We start from the raw sequence: 14,894 nt of genomic DNA on the forward strand, positions 1-14,894 counted from the left end.
TGCTTCTGAGTAAACAGGCAGAGTAAAACTGCACATGTGGAATGTACTAGACAAAACTGGCTGTTTTAGAGTCGCTTTGGAGTAGTTAGGCATACTGTGTAACTTTTTTTTTTTAAAAAAAGAAACTGCTTTCTGGCAAGGCATAATTAATTCCACAAACTGTTATGAGAAACATAAATGCATCACGTTCCCTCATTTTTATGTATAAATATACTGCTGATGTTTAATTAGTACCAATCATTCTGTCAGAGACATGTCTTCTTTGGACAGGGAGAAAGCACTAGTTACCTGGTATCATGCGTAAGGTTATCCTTCTTAAGTAAAAGTCCCAGGAGATTTAGTATTATGGAGAAATGTTTCTTCGTAGCTGTAGTTACAGTGCTAATAACAGCCCCATCAAACAAGGAAGGAGAGGAAGAGCTGAGGCTGCTAGATATGAAATGGTCGTGCCTGGAGATCAAAACAAAGTTCACTGTTTACTAACTGGTGACTACACATAGGGTTAACATCACATGTTGCTGCAGCTTCATAATGTTAAAAAAACCCAACCCACCCTGCTTCACTGCCTCCTGGAATCGCTTCTCATTCAGGCTTGCCAATCTAGGGTTCTCTTGCAACTAGAAAAAGTTTTTAATCCCAGTAACCCAATCCTCTCACTTCTCTTTCTCTCTTAAAGAGACTCACTAGGAACACTCCATACTGCCCATTTTACTCTGTTGCTTTCTGATTTTTTTTTAGCATTTTAAGAAATTACCTCAGCCAAGAGCAAAGGTTTCACTATCACTCATGAAAACAAAAAAAGTACAATACAACAGATATCTTCTAACACAGCCACCATTATCTGACTGTGGTTTATGAGGGGACGCCCATTAAAATGAATGGAGATTGTACAATAGCACCTACTGTGTTGCACACAGTACACTGATAAGGTATTAACAATACCTTCCGTTGTTCAACTAAAACAACCAAGTGCATTTGGTCCCTGAACTGATATATCGCTGCTATTTTATCATTTACATTATGGAATGAATGCCTTCACACCTGGTGCAATGTGAATAGAGGGTGTAGAGCACTGCATACTGGACAGCAGGAAAGTGAACTGCTATGTCACCATGCGCAACCATCAAATTCTTGCTCAGCAATGCAAACACCGTTGGAGATAGAGCCCACATCTGCCAAAGCAAGCAACAGTAAAGAACAAAGTATTTATGAAAATTACATTGCTGTCAGTACTATATTCATTTAGTTTTTGTTTTGTTTTGTTTTTAAAAAGCATGATTATGTCTTCTCACAACTGCTACCTAATCACAAAACTAGAAGTAAACTAACATTTGAGCAACAACGAGAAGTTTTCTTGTAAAGTGTGATGCAAGGACAAAAGGGGATGGGACAGGAGATACTGGACATTTTCCACAACTGAAATCACCATAAAGTGATCTTAAAGAGCAAAGTGACTTCAGCTAGTGTTTGAACTCTCTCTTCATATGTGGCAGCATTGAGAGGAAAAACAGAAAAATGTGTTCCCCACTGTGTACTGACATAAGACCCTGTGTTGCAGCTAATAAAGCAAAGATAATGTCTACTTTAATTAGTTACAGTGACTATGGGGAACCTCTGGCCCTCCTGATGATGCTGAAATAAAACTCCCATAATCCCTGACCACTGGCCATGATTGCTAGGGCTGATGGAAGTTGTAGTTCAGCAGCATCTGGCTGGGCTAAGGTTTCCTACAGCAGAGTTAAGTTGATTGTTAAACCATTCTAACCCAGGAAGGACTTCCCCACCCAAGTAAAAATGTGTGGCTGTCCTTCAATGTAGCAAAGTGAATGACATGACAATATATATGATGCTATACCAGATTTTAAATTTTAAACAGCCACTAAGATGTAAGCACTTAGCAATATAATTGCCATTCATATTTACACTGTAGAACATACTCACTCCAATCAATGAGTTTTTTGCATTTCCTATTGTAGTCAGAGCACTAAGGTCAAATATAACAACAAATTTTGCATTCGCTACATCGAAAACATGGTTCTTGAAAGCATCATGTTGGATTTCAGAACAAGCCTCTGGAAGCTGCAGACTGCAAAGAAGACTGTTCAAGGCACATGCCATTTCCCCAAGAATCAACCTGTAGGCTGTTTCCAAAACCGGAATGTTCTTTAAGCTTAGTACTGCTTGATACACTGCATGTGCTGCTGCAACCACCTTGAGAAACAAGAGAAATTCAGCATGTCACGAATTTTTGGAGCTGCATATTACACATTACCTATAGCTTGTCCACTCTTCACAATCATTAACACAGTTGAAGGTAAGTACCTATGGTACTGGTATAAAATAAATCTGGCATTTTAGTCTGTTCTTAAACTTTATTTTACTTGCCTCTAATTTTATGATAGTTGATCTGCTCTTGGCATCAGCATGGATGAAGGGTGGTTTAGCAGTGGTTTTTTAAAAAAAATAAAATAGTAATAAACAAAATATGTTTCTTTAGAACAACCACAATTACTATAATCACAGCTGAAAGACTTTGTTATTGGAAGTGAATGCCCACACTGCAGTTACAACATGAACTGCCGAAAGGCATAAAGATTTAGAACAACATCCAGGCCCCCTGAAGCAAGTGGACTTAAGTTCATCAATTTCAGTGTTGTCTACTCTGTATATGGCTAAAGTTGATATCACCCTTACGTAAAACCCTTGATAAGCAATCATGGATGGAAATATTTATTTATTCAACTCATAAAATTTATACACAGCTTGATTGTAAAATATAAATCCTCAAAGTGGTTTACAAAAAAAATAAAACAGTGAAATCTAGGGGGGAAATCACAACTATACTTTAGAACATACAAAAGTTAAAGCACTAAAACATTATTTGTTTATTTCATAAAATTTGTTCACGGTTTATACGGGACTGATTCATAGCCTCATTAATGAGAAGGCTCACCAACTGCCTGTGGACCACAACAAGAGTGTCAATTATGGGTTGTATCCAATTTTATGCAAAAAGGCAGCCAGTCTTTTTGATAACCTCTTCCATGCTGCAACCCATCACCACCCTCACCCCAAAAAGCCTCTCCAAAGAGTCAGGGGAGATCTATCAAATGATGCAAGCTGTGTGTTATAGAGATGCAGAGGGAGAGGATGAGTAGTGTCGTTCATATCTAGCACAGAAATAAAATAAAATCAAGACCAAACAAAAATGTTTTCCATCCTCCTAAAAATAAAAAGTTGTTTCACCCAAAGCGTGCTCCAAGCATATTGTGGCCTTTGTACAAAACTCCTGTAAGAGGCTTGTCAAGTACAACAGCTCAATATGCCAAGCATGCTCTAGAGTTGCTTGTCGGCCTTCGTTTCTCAGTCTCTTAGCGGTTGGTTTCTTAAGTCCACTCCTGTTTCTAGGCACAACAGCCTCCAGAGATGGAGCAATGGCCACAGTTATGATTGTCAATTCGAGCAGCACTGCAAACCAATTGGGCATGATGCATGAATTGAGCTACTAACCATGCAGAACAGCTTACTCACACTGAGTCAGCTGTAAAATTAAAGGGCGTGTACATATGTGCTTTCTTTTAATTTAGAAATTAACATCAAAATGCAAAATCTAAACAATTGTGGCATGAAGATAACCATTTGTTGCTTACCTCTTTTTCCTTATGGTAGCGGAGTACAAGCAATTTTGATTCCGGTATAAACAATTTCTCTATAAATGATGATGGAAGCTTTGTATTTATTTGTTCAACAATCTAGACAGAGAAGAAGACTTGTCATTCTACTTTTACTTGTCAAATCTTCACTTTAAGTCAAATACATATTTTGAAAAACATTGATAGCTTGCTGAGATATTTAGCCAATGGCAATTTTAGATTTCTTCTTTCCACTGGCAACTTAGAAAGGTACACAGGATGTTTATTGTGAAGGTGGTTTCTCTCTCGCGGTGAACAAGGCATCCAAAAGCAAATTGCTTAAATCCTCCCTCTACCAAGGAGAAGCAAGGAATCATACTAAGCTTTAGTATCTGTTCTGCCCAGGATGCCACAACTATGACAGACAAAACCCTTTCGTCTAGCAAGTTTTTCGTCTTGCGAGGCATTCGTCTTGCAGGGCACCACTGTACAGTGGTGCCTCGCAAGACGAAAAGAATCCGTTCCGCGAGTTTTTTCGTCTTGCGAAGCAAGCCCATTAGCGGCTTAGCGCTATTAGCGGCTTAGCGGGTTTAGCGGATCAGCTGATAAGCGGCTTAGCGGATCAGCTGTTAAGCGGCTTAGCGGATCAGCTGTTAAGCGGCTTAGCGGATCAGCTGATAAGCGGCTTAGCGATCAGCTGTTAAGCGGCTTAGCAGATCAGCTGTTAAGCGGCTTAGCGGCTTGGGAAAAAGGGGGGGGGGGACCCTGCAGGAACTCGCAAGACATTTTCGTCTTGCGAAGTAAGCCCATAGGAAATTTGTTTTGTGAAGCACCTCCAAAACGGAAAACCCTTTCGTCTAGCGGGTTTTCCGTCTTGCGAGGCATTCGTCTTGCGGGGCACCACTGTAATCCCACAATGGCTGCTAGCACCAGAGCCAATATTTAGAACAAACATCAACATTTTGGCAAGCGAAAATTGTAAGCTTTTAAAAATACAAACATAAGTGGTGATCCCATAATTTACAAAGTACTTAAATCCTTAAAATGCTATTAGACCCTTCCTATCCCTCCAAACATCTCTATCAGGTAAATCACCTTTCTCCTCATTTAAAGATGGAGAGGTGGGACTGGAAAAGCAGTGATTTGCTCAAGGCCATAAAATTATTATAGAAACCAAGATCAAGCTAGAGAATGGTCTCCCTGTCCACTCACTCATAATCTTAAATTGTCAAATGAACAAACAAGAACCTATGATTAAAGTGAGATATTATGAGAACTGTATGTACCAGCATCAGTAAGTTCAACACCGAGATGATATAATCAGTACCACAAGTCTGACAATTTTCCAGCTGATCCAATCCATAAGTGATGACCATGTCACAGTGTATAGTCATACTGGGATCCAGACTACCAAGCAGGACACCGACACACTCATTGGCAGCTGTCAATACAGCCTCAGAAAAGAAGACTTGATTTGCTGCTGTCACACACCTCATTACTCTGTACAAAACCTGAAAACAGAGGGAAAAGAGATACAATTAACTGAAAGATGAGTGCTGTCATGTTCCTCTGGGGCTAAAACTGCACATCCATCTGGAGTCATTCCAGCCACATGCTTTCACTAGAAAATACTAATAACCACTACTGCACATTAAAATGGAAAATGATTTTAAAGTCTGGTGGCATAAGTACAGACAGCACACAGGGCACAATGCAAAAGTTAAGCACAACTGCATCTTCCAGAGGTTTAAACCAGAAATGATATAAGCACATCCTCATCCCACTGAAATAAACAGGGGTTAAAAGGTAAAGGTAAAGTTACCCCTGCCCGTACGGGCCAGTCTTGCCAGACTCTAGGGTTGTGCGCCCATCTCACTCAAGAGGCCGGGGGCCAGCGCTGTCCGGAGACACTTCCGGGCCACGTGGCCAGCGTGACATCGCTGCTCTGGCAAGCCAGAGCTGCACACAGAAACGCCGTTTACCTTCCCGCTTGTAAGCGGTCCCTATTTATCTACTTGCACCCGGGGGTGCTTTCGAACTGCTAGGTTGGCAGGCGCTGGGACCGAGCAACGGGAGCGCACCCTGCCGCGGGGATTCAAACCGCGACCTTTCGATCGGCAAGCCCTAGGCGCTGAGGCTTTTACCCACAGTGCCACCCGCGTCCCAAAACAGGGGTTGAAGATGGTTAATTTTGGCTGGAATGTGTCCCACAGAGCTATTCTGCGTAGGTCCTTTTCTGCTGATGGAAACTAAGTATGGAGCAGTGAGTTTTTAATCCAGTGACATCTGATGCTCTGGAATTACACACCTGTGGTGCAGGCATGTTCCCAACAGAAAGGTTGGGGAGGGAGCACCCAGTATGTCAACGGATGGGTGACAACGATTAAGGAGAAGAGGTAACAAGCTTATCAGATTCCTGTTCAATTTGGGGTTCACTGCCACAAAGGGTTTTTAGGTATGCAACATGAAAGACAGGAAGCCTTACATCAGTTACGTATGCTTCAGTAATTGGTGGCCCTCTAATGGGACTGAATCGTTCTCCAATACTCCTCACCACGGTACTGAAAACTCGAAGTAGTGCTGCCAGTTTGGGCAGTGAAACACTAGGAGGAGGAATATCTTCATCTACCGATTCTCCAGAAGCCACGTGGCCAAGGTCCTACATGAAGAAATGTAATTAGCATATACCCAATGCAAATTCACAACTGCAAGCTATGTATATTCTAACCCCACAGTGCAACATACTGTAGCTCTATGCTAACATAAGCATATTCCAGAAGGTACAGTTAGTGCAGAATTTGGCAGCTATGATGCTTAGCTGTTAAATCTTAAGACCTTCAAAAATGGCCTTGCTTCTACTATCTTTGGTCAGCTGCCTGATGATTTTTGGGAAGTAGGCCTTCACTATGGTAGCACCAACCCTCTAGAACACCATCTCTTGCAATATAGGAGACACCGAAAATGAGCTTTGAGTGAAAACTGAAGATTCATATGTTCAAACAGGTTTCCCCTGACCCTTACAATGCTTTTAAAGTGTGCTAATCTATTCTGCCTATTGTTTATATGCAAGGGAAGACACAATATCCAACAATACCCAATATCCTGCTCCTTTTTAAACACTTATCAAGACCAACATTTTATTACCTCAGCATACGCTTCCATATCCTCTAGAAACTGACCAAGAAGTGTGGTAGAAAATGCAAGGTCAGCTACCCAAAATGGTTCGAGGCTCTGTAACCACCCTGTACAAAGTGCCAAACCAATAAAAACAAAGTTATGATCAAAAGTACACTTGATTTACTCAGAAACAAAGTCAACTAAAAGTGAAGTGTACACACAACAAACAACCAGCTCTAATAAATCCTACACAGTGGTAATTTTATAACATCAGTTAACATTTATCAGGAAAATCAAAACAGAGCATGATGACTCATTTAGAAGAATGCATAAGCCAGGCATAGTCAACAGAGAACATTTGTGGCCAAATTCTACCTAATGAAAGCCACACCCACACCATAAACTTATAAAGCATATTGCTTTCCCCGAAAGAATCCTGTGAACTATAGTTTGTTGAAAATGCTATTAATTGTAGCTCTGTGATGGATAAACTTAAGGTTCCCGGGATTCCTTGGGCGAAGCCACATGCTTTAAAGCCATGGTGTGGATGTGACTCAATACAGTGGTGCCTCGCAAGACTAAATTAATTCGTTCCGCGAGTTTTGTCATCTTGCGATTTTTTTCGTCTTGCGAAACACGGTGTCGGGAAAGTTTTGGAAAAGCTTCAAAAATCACCAGTCTTTAAAAACCTCAAAAAAGGCTACCACACCGCGTGCTATGAGTTGCTCCTCGAAGTCAAGTCGCAACTGTATTAATGGTGTTAAGAAAAAGGAAACAAACTTGCAAGCCCATAGGGAAAATCGTCTTGCGAAGCAGCTCAAAAAACCCTTTCGTCTAGCGAGTTTTTTGTCTTGCGAGGCATTCGTCTTGCGAGGTACCACTGTATTGGGAAATTAAATAAAGTATCTTTCATTTCATAATTAGTTAAAAACACCTTTACAGAATTGAATGAGGTTGCCAGATAACTATATTCTGAAAGAAAGGAGATTCTGTAGCAGGGTGTCAGGGACAGGCAGGAGTCTGAGGGGTGGGCAGAGGAGGCGGGGTGGGGGCAGGAAGATGATCCAGGAGAAGGGAGCCAGCAATTTGGGAGGGGGGAGCCAGGGGAAGGAAGAAGAGAGAAAGTACGGGCAGTCAGAGACAAGAGGAGAGGAAAGAGTTGCAGGAAGGTGCATAGGTGGAAGTGACAGTCCCAGAGAGAGCTGGGCTGTTATAATCTCTTCTGTCCCCTCCACCACTGTCTCCATGGACAAGAATAGGCTTACAGCAACAGAAGTAACTAAAGCTGCTGCGCCTTAGAAGCTGGTGTAATCAAGTGCTTTGCCAATAAAAAACTAAACTTTCAAACACTGGTCTTCATTAGGGCTGGTTATTCTCGGGACATGGGGCATCTGCAATAAGGGACACAACATACAACACTGAAGAAATTCAGGCCTATCGGATTAAGGAAGGAAGGCTTTATCAGAATCCGGCATTCCATTAAAAGAGGAAAGAGCCTACTGAGGGAGCTGCACAATTACTGACACATAGCAACTTTATGGTCTTATGGGGTGGGGGTGTATATTACTAAAAAATAGGAAAAGATTGGCCACTACTTCAGAGAGGTCTCCACAAAACTACATCCTCAATGAAATGAACAGCAACCAAAAAGCAAAATAGTTGCAACATGAATATGCCCTATATGTGAAATGTGGGTGGGAGAGAGGGCAGGAAGGTTTCTCATATGCAATTGTTGGAGGGGGGGGGGAACACTTGCAATATGAAATGCTCATGTTCACGGTTCCAGCCACCTATGCCAGGATACTCCATTCCATTACTTCTGCAAACTTTGAACTCCTCTGAGCCTACCTGTATCTCCCTCTTGTATGTGAACTTGGCAACGATCCAAGCTTGTTCATGGTTAACGTATTTGCAAGAAATGGGAATGTGCAAAAGAACACCTTATTAACTCTGCCCTTGCCCCAAGTTCAGTTATTGGTCCTAGCATAGGTATAAATTAAACCAAATTACAATTTTGATAGAAAGCCAGCTTTAGACCTCTGGGAAAACCAGATCATTTTCCCATGGTATGATGCCACTAATTTATTTTATTATTTTATTTTATTTTTCAACAAGTTGATTCTGATAAAAATGTTCAACTTCAGGAAAGCCAGACATTCCTTTTAACACTGGGGCTGCCAATGTGGTGCCCCTGAGGAGCTCTCCTAGCGCACACAAAACCATGCTCGCCACACACCCGTTGCACCCTTCATCAAGAAGTGGGGAGAGTAGTTACCTTTCCTGCTTTGAAAAGCATACAGAGCTGAAGGAGGAAGTTGAAGGAGTGAGCCTTCAATAGCACCTAAAAATGAAGAGAGGAGTGCTATTCTCCCCTACTTCCTCTTTCAGTTTTATGAGCTTTTCAAGGCTCTGATCATGCCCTGAGCAGTTGTACAGAAAGCAGAGTGAAAGAGAGGGCAGAAGCAAAAACTGAAGAATCTGGGAAATGGGAAAGAAAATGGGGGGGGGGGGGAGTGGCTCCAGTAAAGCAGATTCTCTTGAAGTTACACAATTTTTTTCACAGGTTCTCAACCATAGATCACTACCATCTTCCATTAACTAAACTATAAAAATTATAAACACAGTTCTGGTGCTTTCTACCACTGTCATGGAACAAAAACATGTATCCTCATTATTATTATTTTTTTACAATAAATCCCTTCAAAACCTGCATTAAATCATAGGTCACCTCGTGGCTTTGTTGTCATCCTAAGTAAAAATCATGAAAATCCATGAGGATCTGCGCCTCAGATCTATGTTTGTTCTGCAGGCAAGAACCGGATTTATGATTTTTACTGTAAGGTCTGTCACAGTTAAGCTTTAATTTGATGGTGATTTTGCGGGGACACAAAGGAGGGGGTCCATTTTAAATTTACTCTGATATTTACCCATACCTCTTATAAAAGCAAAGAGATTGGGTGGGTGGGTGGGGTGGGGAGGAAGGGAAGGAGACTGACCGGGACGTAGAGAAGGGCACAGAGAGAAGCAATCAAAGACACTGATACCAACAGCACTTTCTCAAAATTCCCACAAGCCCAGAGATTCATGTTTTAACTGAATCCCTGTGACTAATACTATTTCCTCATTCTGCTATAAGCAAAGTGAAGTATACACTAGTAGTAAGACTTCACCTTCCAGAAGGAAGCCAAGAACATCTATTAAGGTCATCACATGAAATTTTATTTTTTAAGACTTACCAGACACTTGCTGTGTCAGAGAAGGTTTCTGAGTGTGATCAATATGCCACCCAACTAATATGTCAACAGTGTCCTTGGAAAGCAATACAGAAAAATTAATCCACCTGTAGCACATGTGTCAATACCGATCTAAAACCAAGAAAGAGAAGCAAAGGTGCTCACCCTAAAGTTAGTGCTGAAAATGTGAGGGTAACATCGGGACACAAGGAGGATGCACTTGACACATTTACACAGCAATTCTGGTGTATCCACGTTCTCAAGGATAGACTGCAGGCTAGTCATGACGAGCTTTAAGAAAAAAAAGTGTGCACCCAAAAAACCCATATTGAACAAAAACTATTCAGGCTATATATTAAAAAAAACAACCACGCTGTTTACAGAAGTGCATCAGTAACTACTATTTAAATAAATAATCTATCTTGTCAACAGCATGTAGAAATGCCTGCTGATGAAGTAGTAGACCTGCTTCCGAGTAGAACTGCTTTGGTTCTCAATCTATGTTGGACACATGCTTTACAGGGGTGGAGAGAGGGGTTCTAATGAACCTCAGGCCCACTGAGAGAAAACCAAGAGTTGCTCCTACTATTAGATTTTTCCACTCATTTTATATAACCCACTTGCCCCTTCATCTTACCCCAATTCTAAATTTCAATCTCCACCACTGAATTAATTCCTGCCCATCATGCCAGTTTTTCTACCATCATTTCCAGACACCAATCAACTCTAGTAATTTTAATTCATGGTTAAACAGAAATGTGGACATCACACGCCTTAAAGGAGATGCTCTGAGATCAGAAAGTAGTCTCAATAGGTTTGGAGCATTCCACAATTGGTTTAAAATTCTGTTGATGGGCAGCTTCTAGCAGTGAAAAGTTATGATACTGAGCTAGGGGACCAATCAGTTACAGCAGACTACTACAGCACATTTATTTATTTAACAAGATTCATAAGCTGCTTTATCATCAAAACCTGGAAACCATTTACATTAAATATATATAAAAAATAAAATCAACAGTTTTAAAAATATACATTATAAAATGCACATTAAAATATGCATCAAATCTACATCTCAACACTTATGGATTTCAGGTACACAAAGTTCTGAAACTGTTTATTATGCCCAATATCTAAAATGAAGTTTTAATGTGCTAATATGCTAGCCTGCTTAAATTTCAGCTTCTTCATTTCAGAAAATGATTCAGTATCTGAAAAGTCAAAATGCTCCAATTTAACTTTTATCCTTACTTGCATTACAGATGAAAATGCTTTCTTCTCTCCCACAGTCTCCAGTGCTTTGTAAGTTGCACACAAATAAAGAAGTTTAACTTCATCTTTAGTGGATGAGCTAAATTTACTAAAAATCCATTTAAAGATCTTCTCCGCTTCATAGCTCAGAGAAGCACAAAGAAGTCCAAGACAGCAAGCTCCCTCCTGTCTGAGTTCTTGAAGCAATTTGCTACTGCATTTATGAAAAAGAAAAAGTAGTGGTAAGGATTTTCAGTCATGAAAAGTAGACATTTAGCAAATGATGACAATAAAGACCATTAATGTGGAAACACATGGTTTGCTGTCAATTCCTTCCACTTCCCTTCTCTTTCCATCCAACTCACAGGTGGTAACCTGAAGATTAAGCATGTTGAAGGCATTTGCAAAAGGGGTGAAATGTCTCCTCTTCCCTTCTGTCCTGTGCTTTCCCCTCCATCCAGAAGCACAAAGACTCTCTCACACAGAAATCAAAACGTCATTCATACAGATGAACATTCACTTACACCCAAGTATTTCTGTTCACACAAATCTACTTATTCATGGATTCCTGCCAGCATATTGTTAGCATATTGCCTGGGGTTGTGGGGTACCAACATACAAGTGGGAATCAGATAAGGAGCAGGAAGATGGAAAGTTGTTTTCTATGGACTCTATGGTTCTCTGTGGTTCAATGCGAGACACAAGGAGGAAGGAAGGACTCTTCCCTTACCTTCTTGTCTCTCCCCTATCTCAGCAGCTCAGAATTTCTTGCCACAGTTGCCATTCTAAATCAGCCCAGGAACTACTATGTCTAGTAGCATCAGTTACTGAAATTCTGTATGCTCCATAGGATTTCACTGGTCTCCATCAGACTCAGCTCTGTCCGTTTCATTTTGGCTGGATGTATCAGCAAATAGATATGCAAATATATACCTGTGACTCACATTTCTTAGATCACTCTGAACCCAACCCACAATAACTGGGGGACAAGAATGGATAGCATACTCCTCAAAGCAGTCACTGAGGTTTGACCACAGAGGAAACATGCAATGAAATACACTTCCTAGAATTCAAGCCAATCTCCAAAGCAAATCCAAGTCAATTCCTATTAATTGCTTCAGGAGTGCTAAGCTTGTGTGTATCTGAAGAAGTGTGCATGCACACGAAAGCTCATACCAAGAACTAACTTAGTTGGTCTTTAAGGTGCTACTGGAAGGAATTTTTTTGTTTTGACTATAGCAGACCAACACGGCTACCCATCTGTAACTGAATCAATCCTGAACAAATTGATGATGTCTGTCTTGGCCTAGCAACAGGTTCACTACATGGTATGCTCCCACTGATGTCAAACTAAGAATTCAGTTACTGATTTCCAAAAGTAATCATGAGACATTTGGGCTAGGCTGGTCAGAAGCAAGCAGGATGCTGCTTGTTTCCCTTTTATATGAACCGTGCTTTGTCCTTCCTGCAGCAGCTTCCAGGTTGAAGGTGTTACCTGGCTTGCTGGCCACATATACACTAACTTCAAGAATGCATCAGCCCAACTTACCTTTCATTAAGTATATCATGTATGGCAGTCAAGATATTATCCAGTTGTTTAACAAGCACCTGCAATAGCCAACATATACACCTTTTAAAATAATTGCTATTGTAATTTAAATTCAGATTGTTCTGTCATTTGAAAGATAAACACCACTGCTTGCCATCATATTTTTTGTCCCTCCAAAAAGTGTATATCATTCCTGGTTGTTCATAGCACTGATGTGCCTGCTTTACTGGAAGTTGAGTGCAATAGTGCTTAATCTATGAAGCATACATTAGATACACTAAAAACATCCTTCATGATATCCATGAAGACTTTGAGGGAAGATGTGCAGCGCAAGCAGTCATTGTTTCACTTATAGGTCTCTTTTAACACCTTCTGTTAATATTAGCAACTGGATGCAACTATGTCCCATTTTTCTTAAGTTTCACTGCAAGTCTATCCGAAGTTATGCACAACACCTCTTTAGAGATACAAATATAAAACCAAGCTATTGGAAAATAGTCCAAGCAAATTGCATTAACCACAAGATTCGTGGTATACAGGTAAAATATGTTTTGATCAAATATAGCTGCCAAATGCAATTATACTACGAATTGTGATGAAACTTTGTTAATCAAATCAACAACAGTCAAGTGATGGCCCACAATCCAAGTTATTGTGCCACCCCATCCCTTCTGAAATAGATGTTACCGAGGAAGGATGCCCAGTATTTTCTTGCCTTGCCCATGCCACTTTTAGGCTCTCCTCCCTATCCAAGTCACAGAGGATTCTCATTCCACATGGGGTACCTAATAGATCAGAAGCAGCAGCTCATACGGCACTGCCTGCACCAGATGTGTAGGGTGGTTTTTAACTGTCAAGGCTTGCACATGGTCACTAAGAAATAAAAGTTAATTTCTTTTTATACTGGCATGTACTTTATTTCTTATTTCTTGAGACCATCTTGGCATAAGGCAATGAATAAAGAGATTATCACCATAGCCATTCCTCCTCTGACCCAACAAGCTAGTCCTTGGGCATCTTGGTTTCAGCAGAAGCCAGCCCTCCAGGCTAAAGTATTAACTAACGCATCATTGAAATACATCAACAACTTCAAGCCAAACAATTTTGAGATCTTTTAAACTAATATTTGATTAGATTTGTAGAGTAGCCTGAGGAGGCTCAAATTAGAACTAATTATTCATAAAGAGTGACTATGTGAAAACAGGGAAACTAATTTCCCTCTGGGAAAAAACTGGCTGACTGAAAAACTGGAGAGTATTTGAAAACTGCTCTGTCCCCCCACCCTCCCCATTCCAAGGAAAGACAGTCCCCACCTCCCACTGCCTGCCAGCTGATGTATATTATTCTCAGTGTAACTTCTTACTACAAGGAAAAGGGACCCTCAAGACCAGTCCCTTTCCTTCATTTAACTGATCTTTACTTCCTTCCTTCCAACTGCCATGGAAAGTCAGTCACACCAGGATGAAGTCACCTGGCCAGAAATTCTTTCTTCCCTCTGGCAAGCAAGCAAGCTGCTACTCCTTCCTATCTGTGGGACATGGATGAATAGGGAAGGTTCTCGTTATCAAAGGAGGGAAGGAAGGTGAAAGGCCAGTTAACTGCTCTCCAAAAATCAAAGTTGTGGGGACAGTCAGCTGGCTCCCTCCTTCAGATCTGATATAGTCAGTGAGGAAAGCTTATATGCAGGGTTGAGAGTATTCGGAGCCAAAGTTATCCTGCAACCAATGACAGTGCTGACAAACCTCCATTCTTTGCCCCTACAACCCAGAAACCTGCCCCAAGAGAGATCATATGAGTAACAAAGTATTAATATGTTGCTAACAGAAGATACTTAACCAGTTTGTTCTCTGGTTGCTGAATGAATTCTTTCATTTGCTTTACAGTAGCCAGTCTTCGGTCTCTGTCATCTTCCCGAGTAATCCTCCGAAGAAGATTTGACAGTCGAGACTCATCAGAGTAAGACAATGATCGCTCTAAAATTGAGATATTACACATGGGCATGCTTCTATCCAAGTATAAAGTATAAAATAAACAATTACCAAGGAGCAACATATAAGCAATAGGCTTACTTCATCTTTACCTCACAACTTGCAGTAACTTTAGTACAAGATTTCT

The 14,894-nt window shown here is 40.8% G+C and overlaps 1 protein-coding gene across 1 annotated transcript in view; it reads right to left on the reverse strand.

Annotated features, from left to right (window-relative positions):
* Window positions 1–14,894, reverse strand: part of SMG1 (SMG1 nonsense mediated mRNA decay associated PI3K related kinase) — a 74,558-nt gene that overhangs the window by 46,706 nt on the left and 12,958 nt on the right. The window contains exons 4-15 of the mRNA XM_028706847.2: window positions 14,616–14,752; window positions 12,780–12,838; window positions 11,231–11,444; window positions 10,148–10,273; window positions 9,986–10,058; window positions 6,777–6,874; window positions 6,118–6,291; window positions 4,919–5,143; window positions 3,651–3,752; window positions 1,942–2,211; window positions 1,042–1,172; window positions 289–450 (exon numbers count right to left, since the gene is read on the reverse strand). Of these exons, the coding sequence (XP_028562680.2) occupies window positions 289–450; window positions 1,042–1,172; window positions 1,942–2,211; window positions 3,651–3,752; window positions 4,919–5,143; window positions 6,118–6,291; window positions 6,777–6,874; window positions 9,986–10,058; window positions 10,148–10,273; window positions 11,231–11,444; window positions 12,780–12,838; window positions 14,616–14,752 (1,771 nt within the window). The remainder of the gene's footprint in view (window positions 1–288; window positions 451–1,041; window positions 1,173–1,941; window positions 2,212–3,650; window positions 3,753–4,918; window positions 5,144–6,117; window positions 6,292–6,776; window positions 6,875–9,985; window positions 10,059–10,147; window positions 10,274–11,230; window positions 11,445–12,779; window positions 12,839–14,615; window positions 14,753–14,894) is intronic.

Source organism: Podarcis muralis, chromosome 14, assembly GCF_964188315.1.
Source record: "Podarcis muralis chromosome 14, rPodMur119.hap1.1, whole genome shotgun sequence".
Lineage (NCBI taxonomy): Eukaryota > Metazoa > Chordata > Lepidosauria > Squamata > Lacertidae > Podarcis > Podarcis muralis.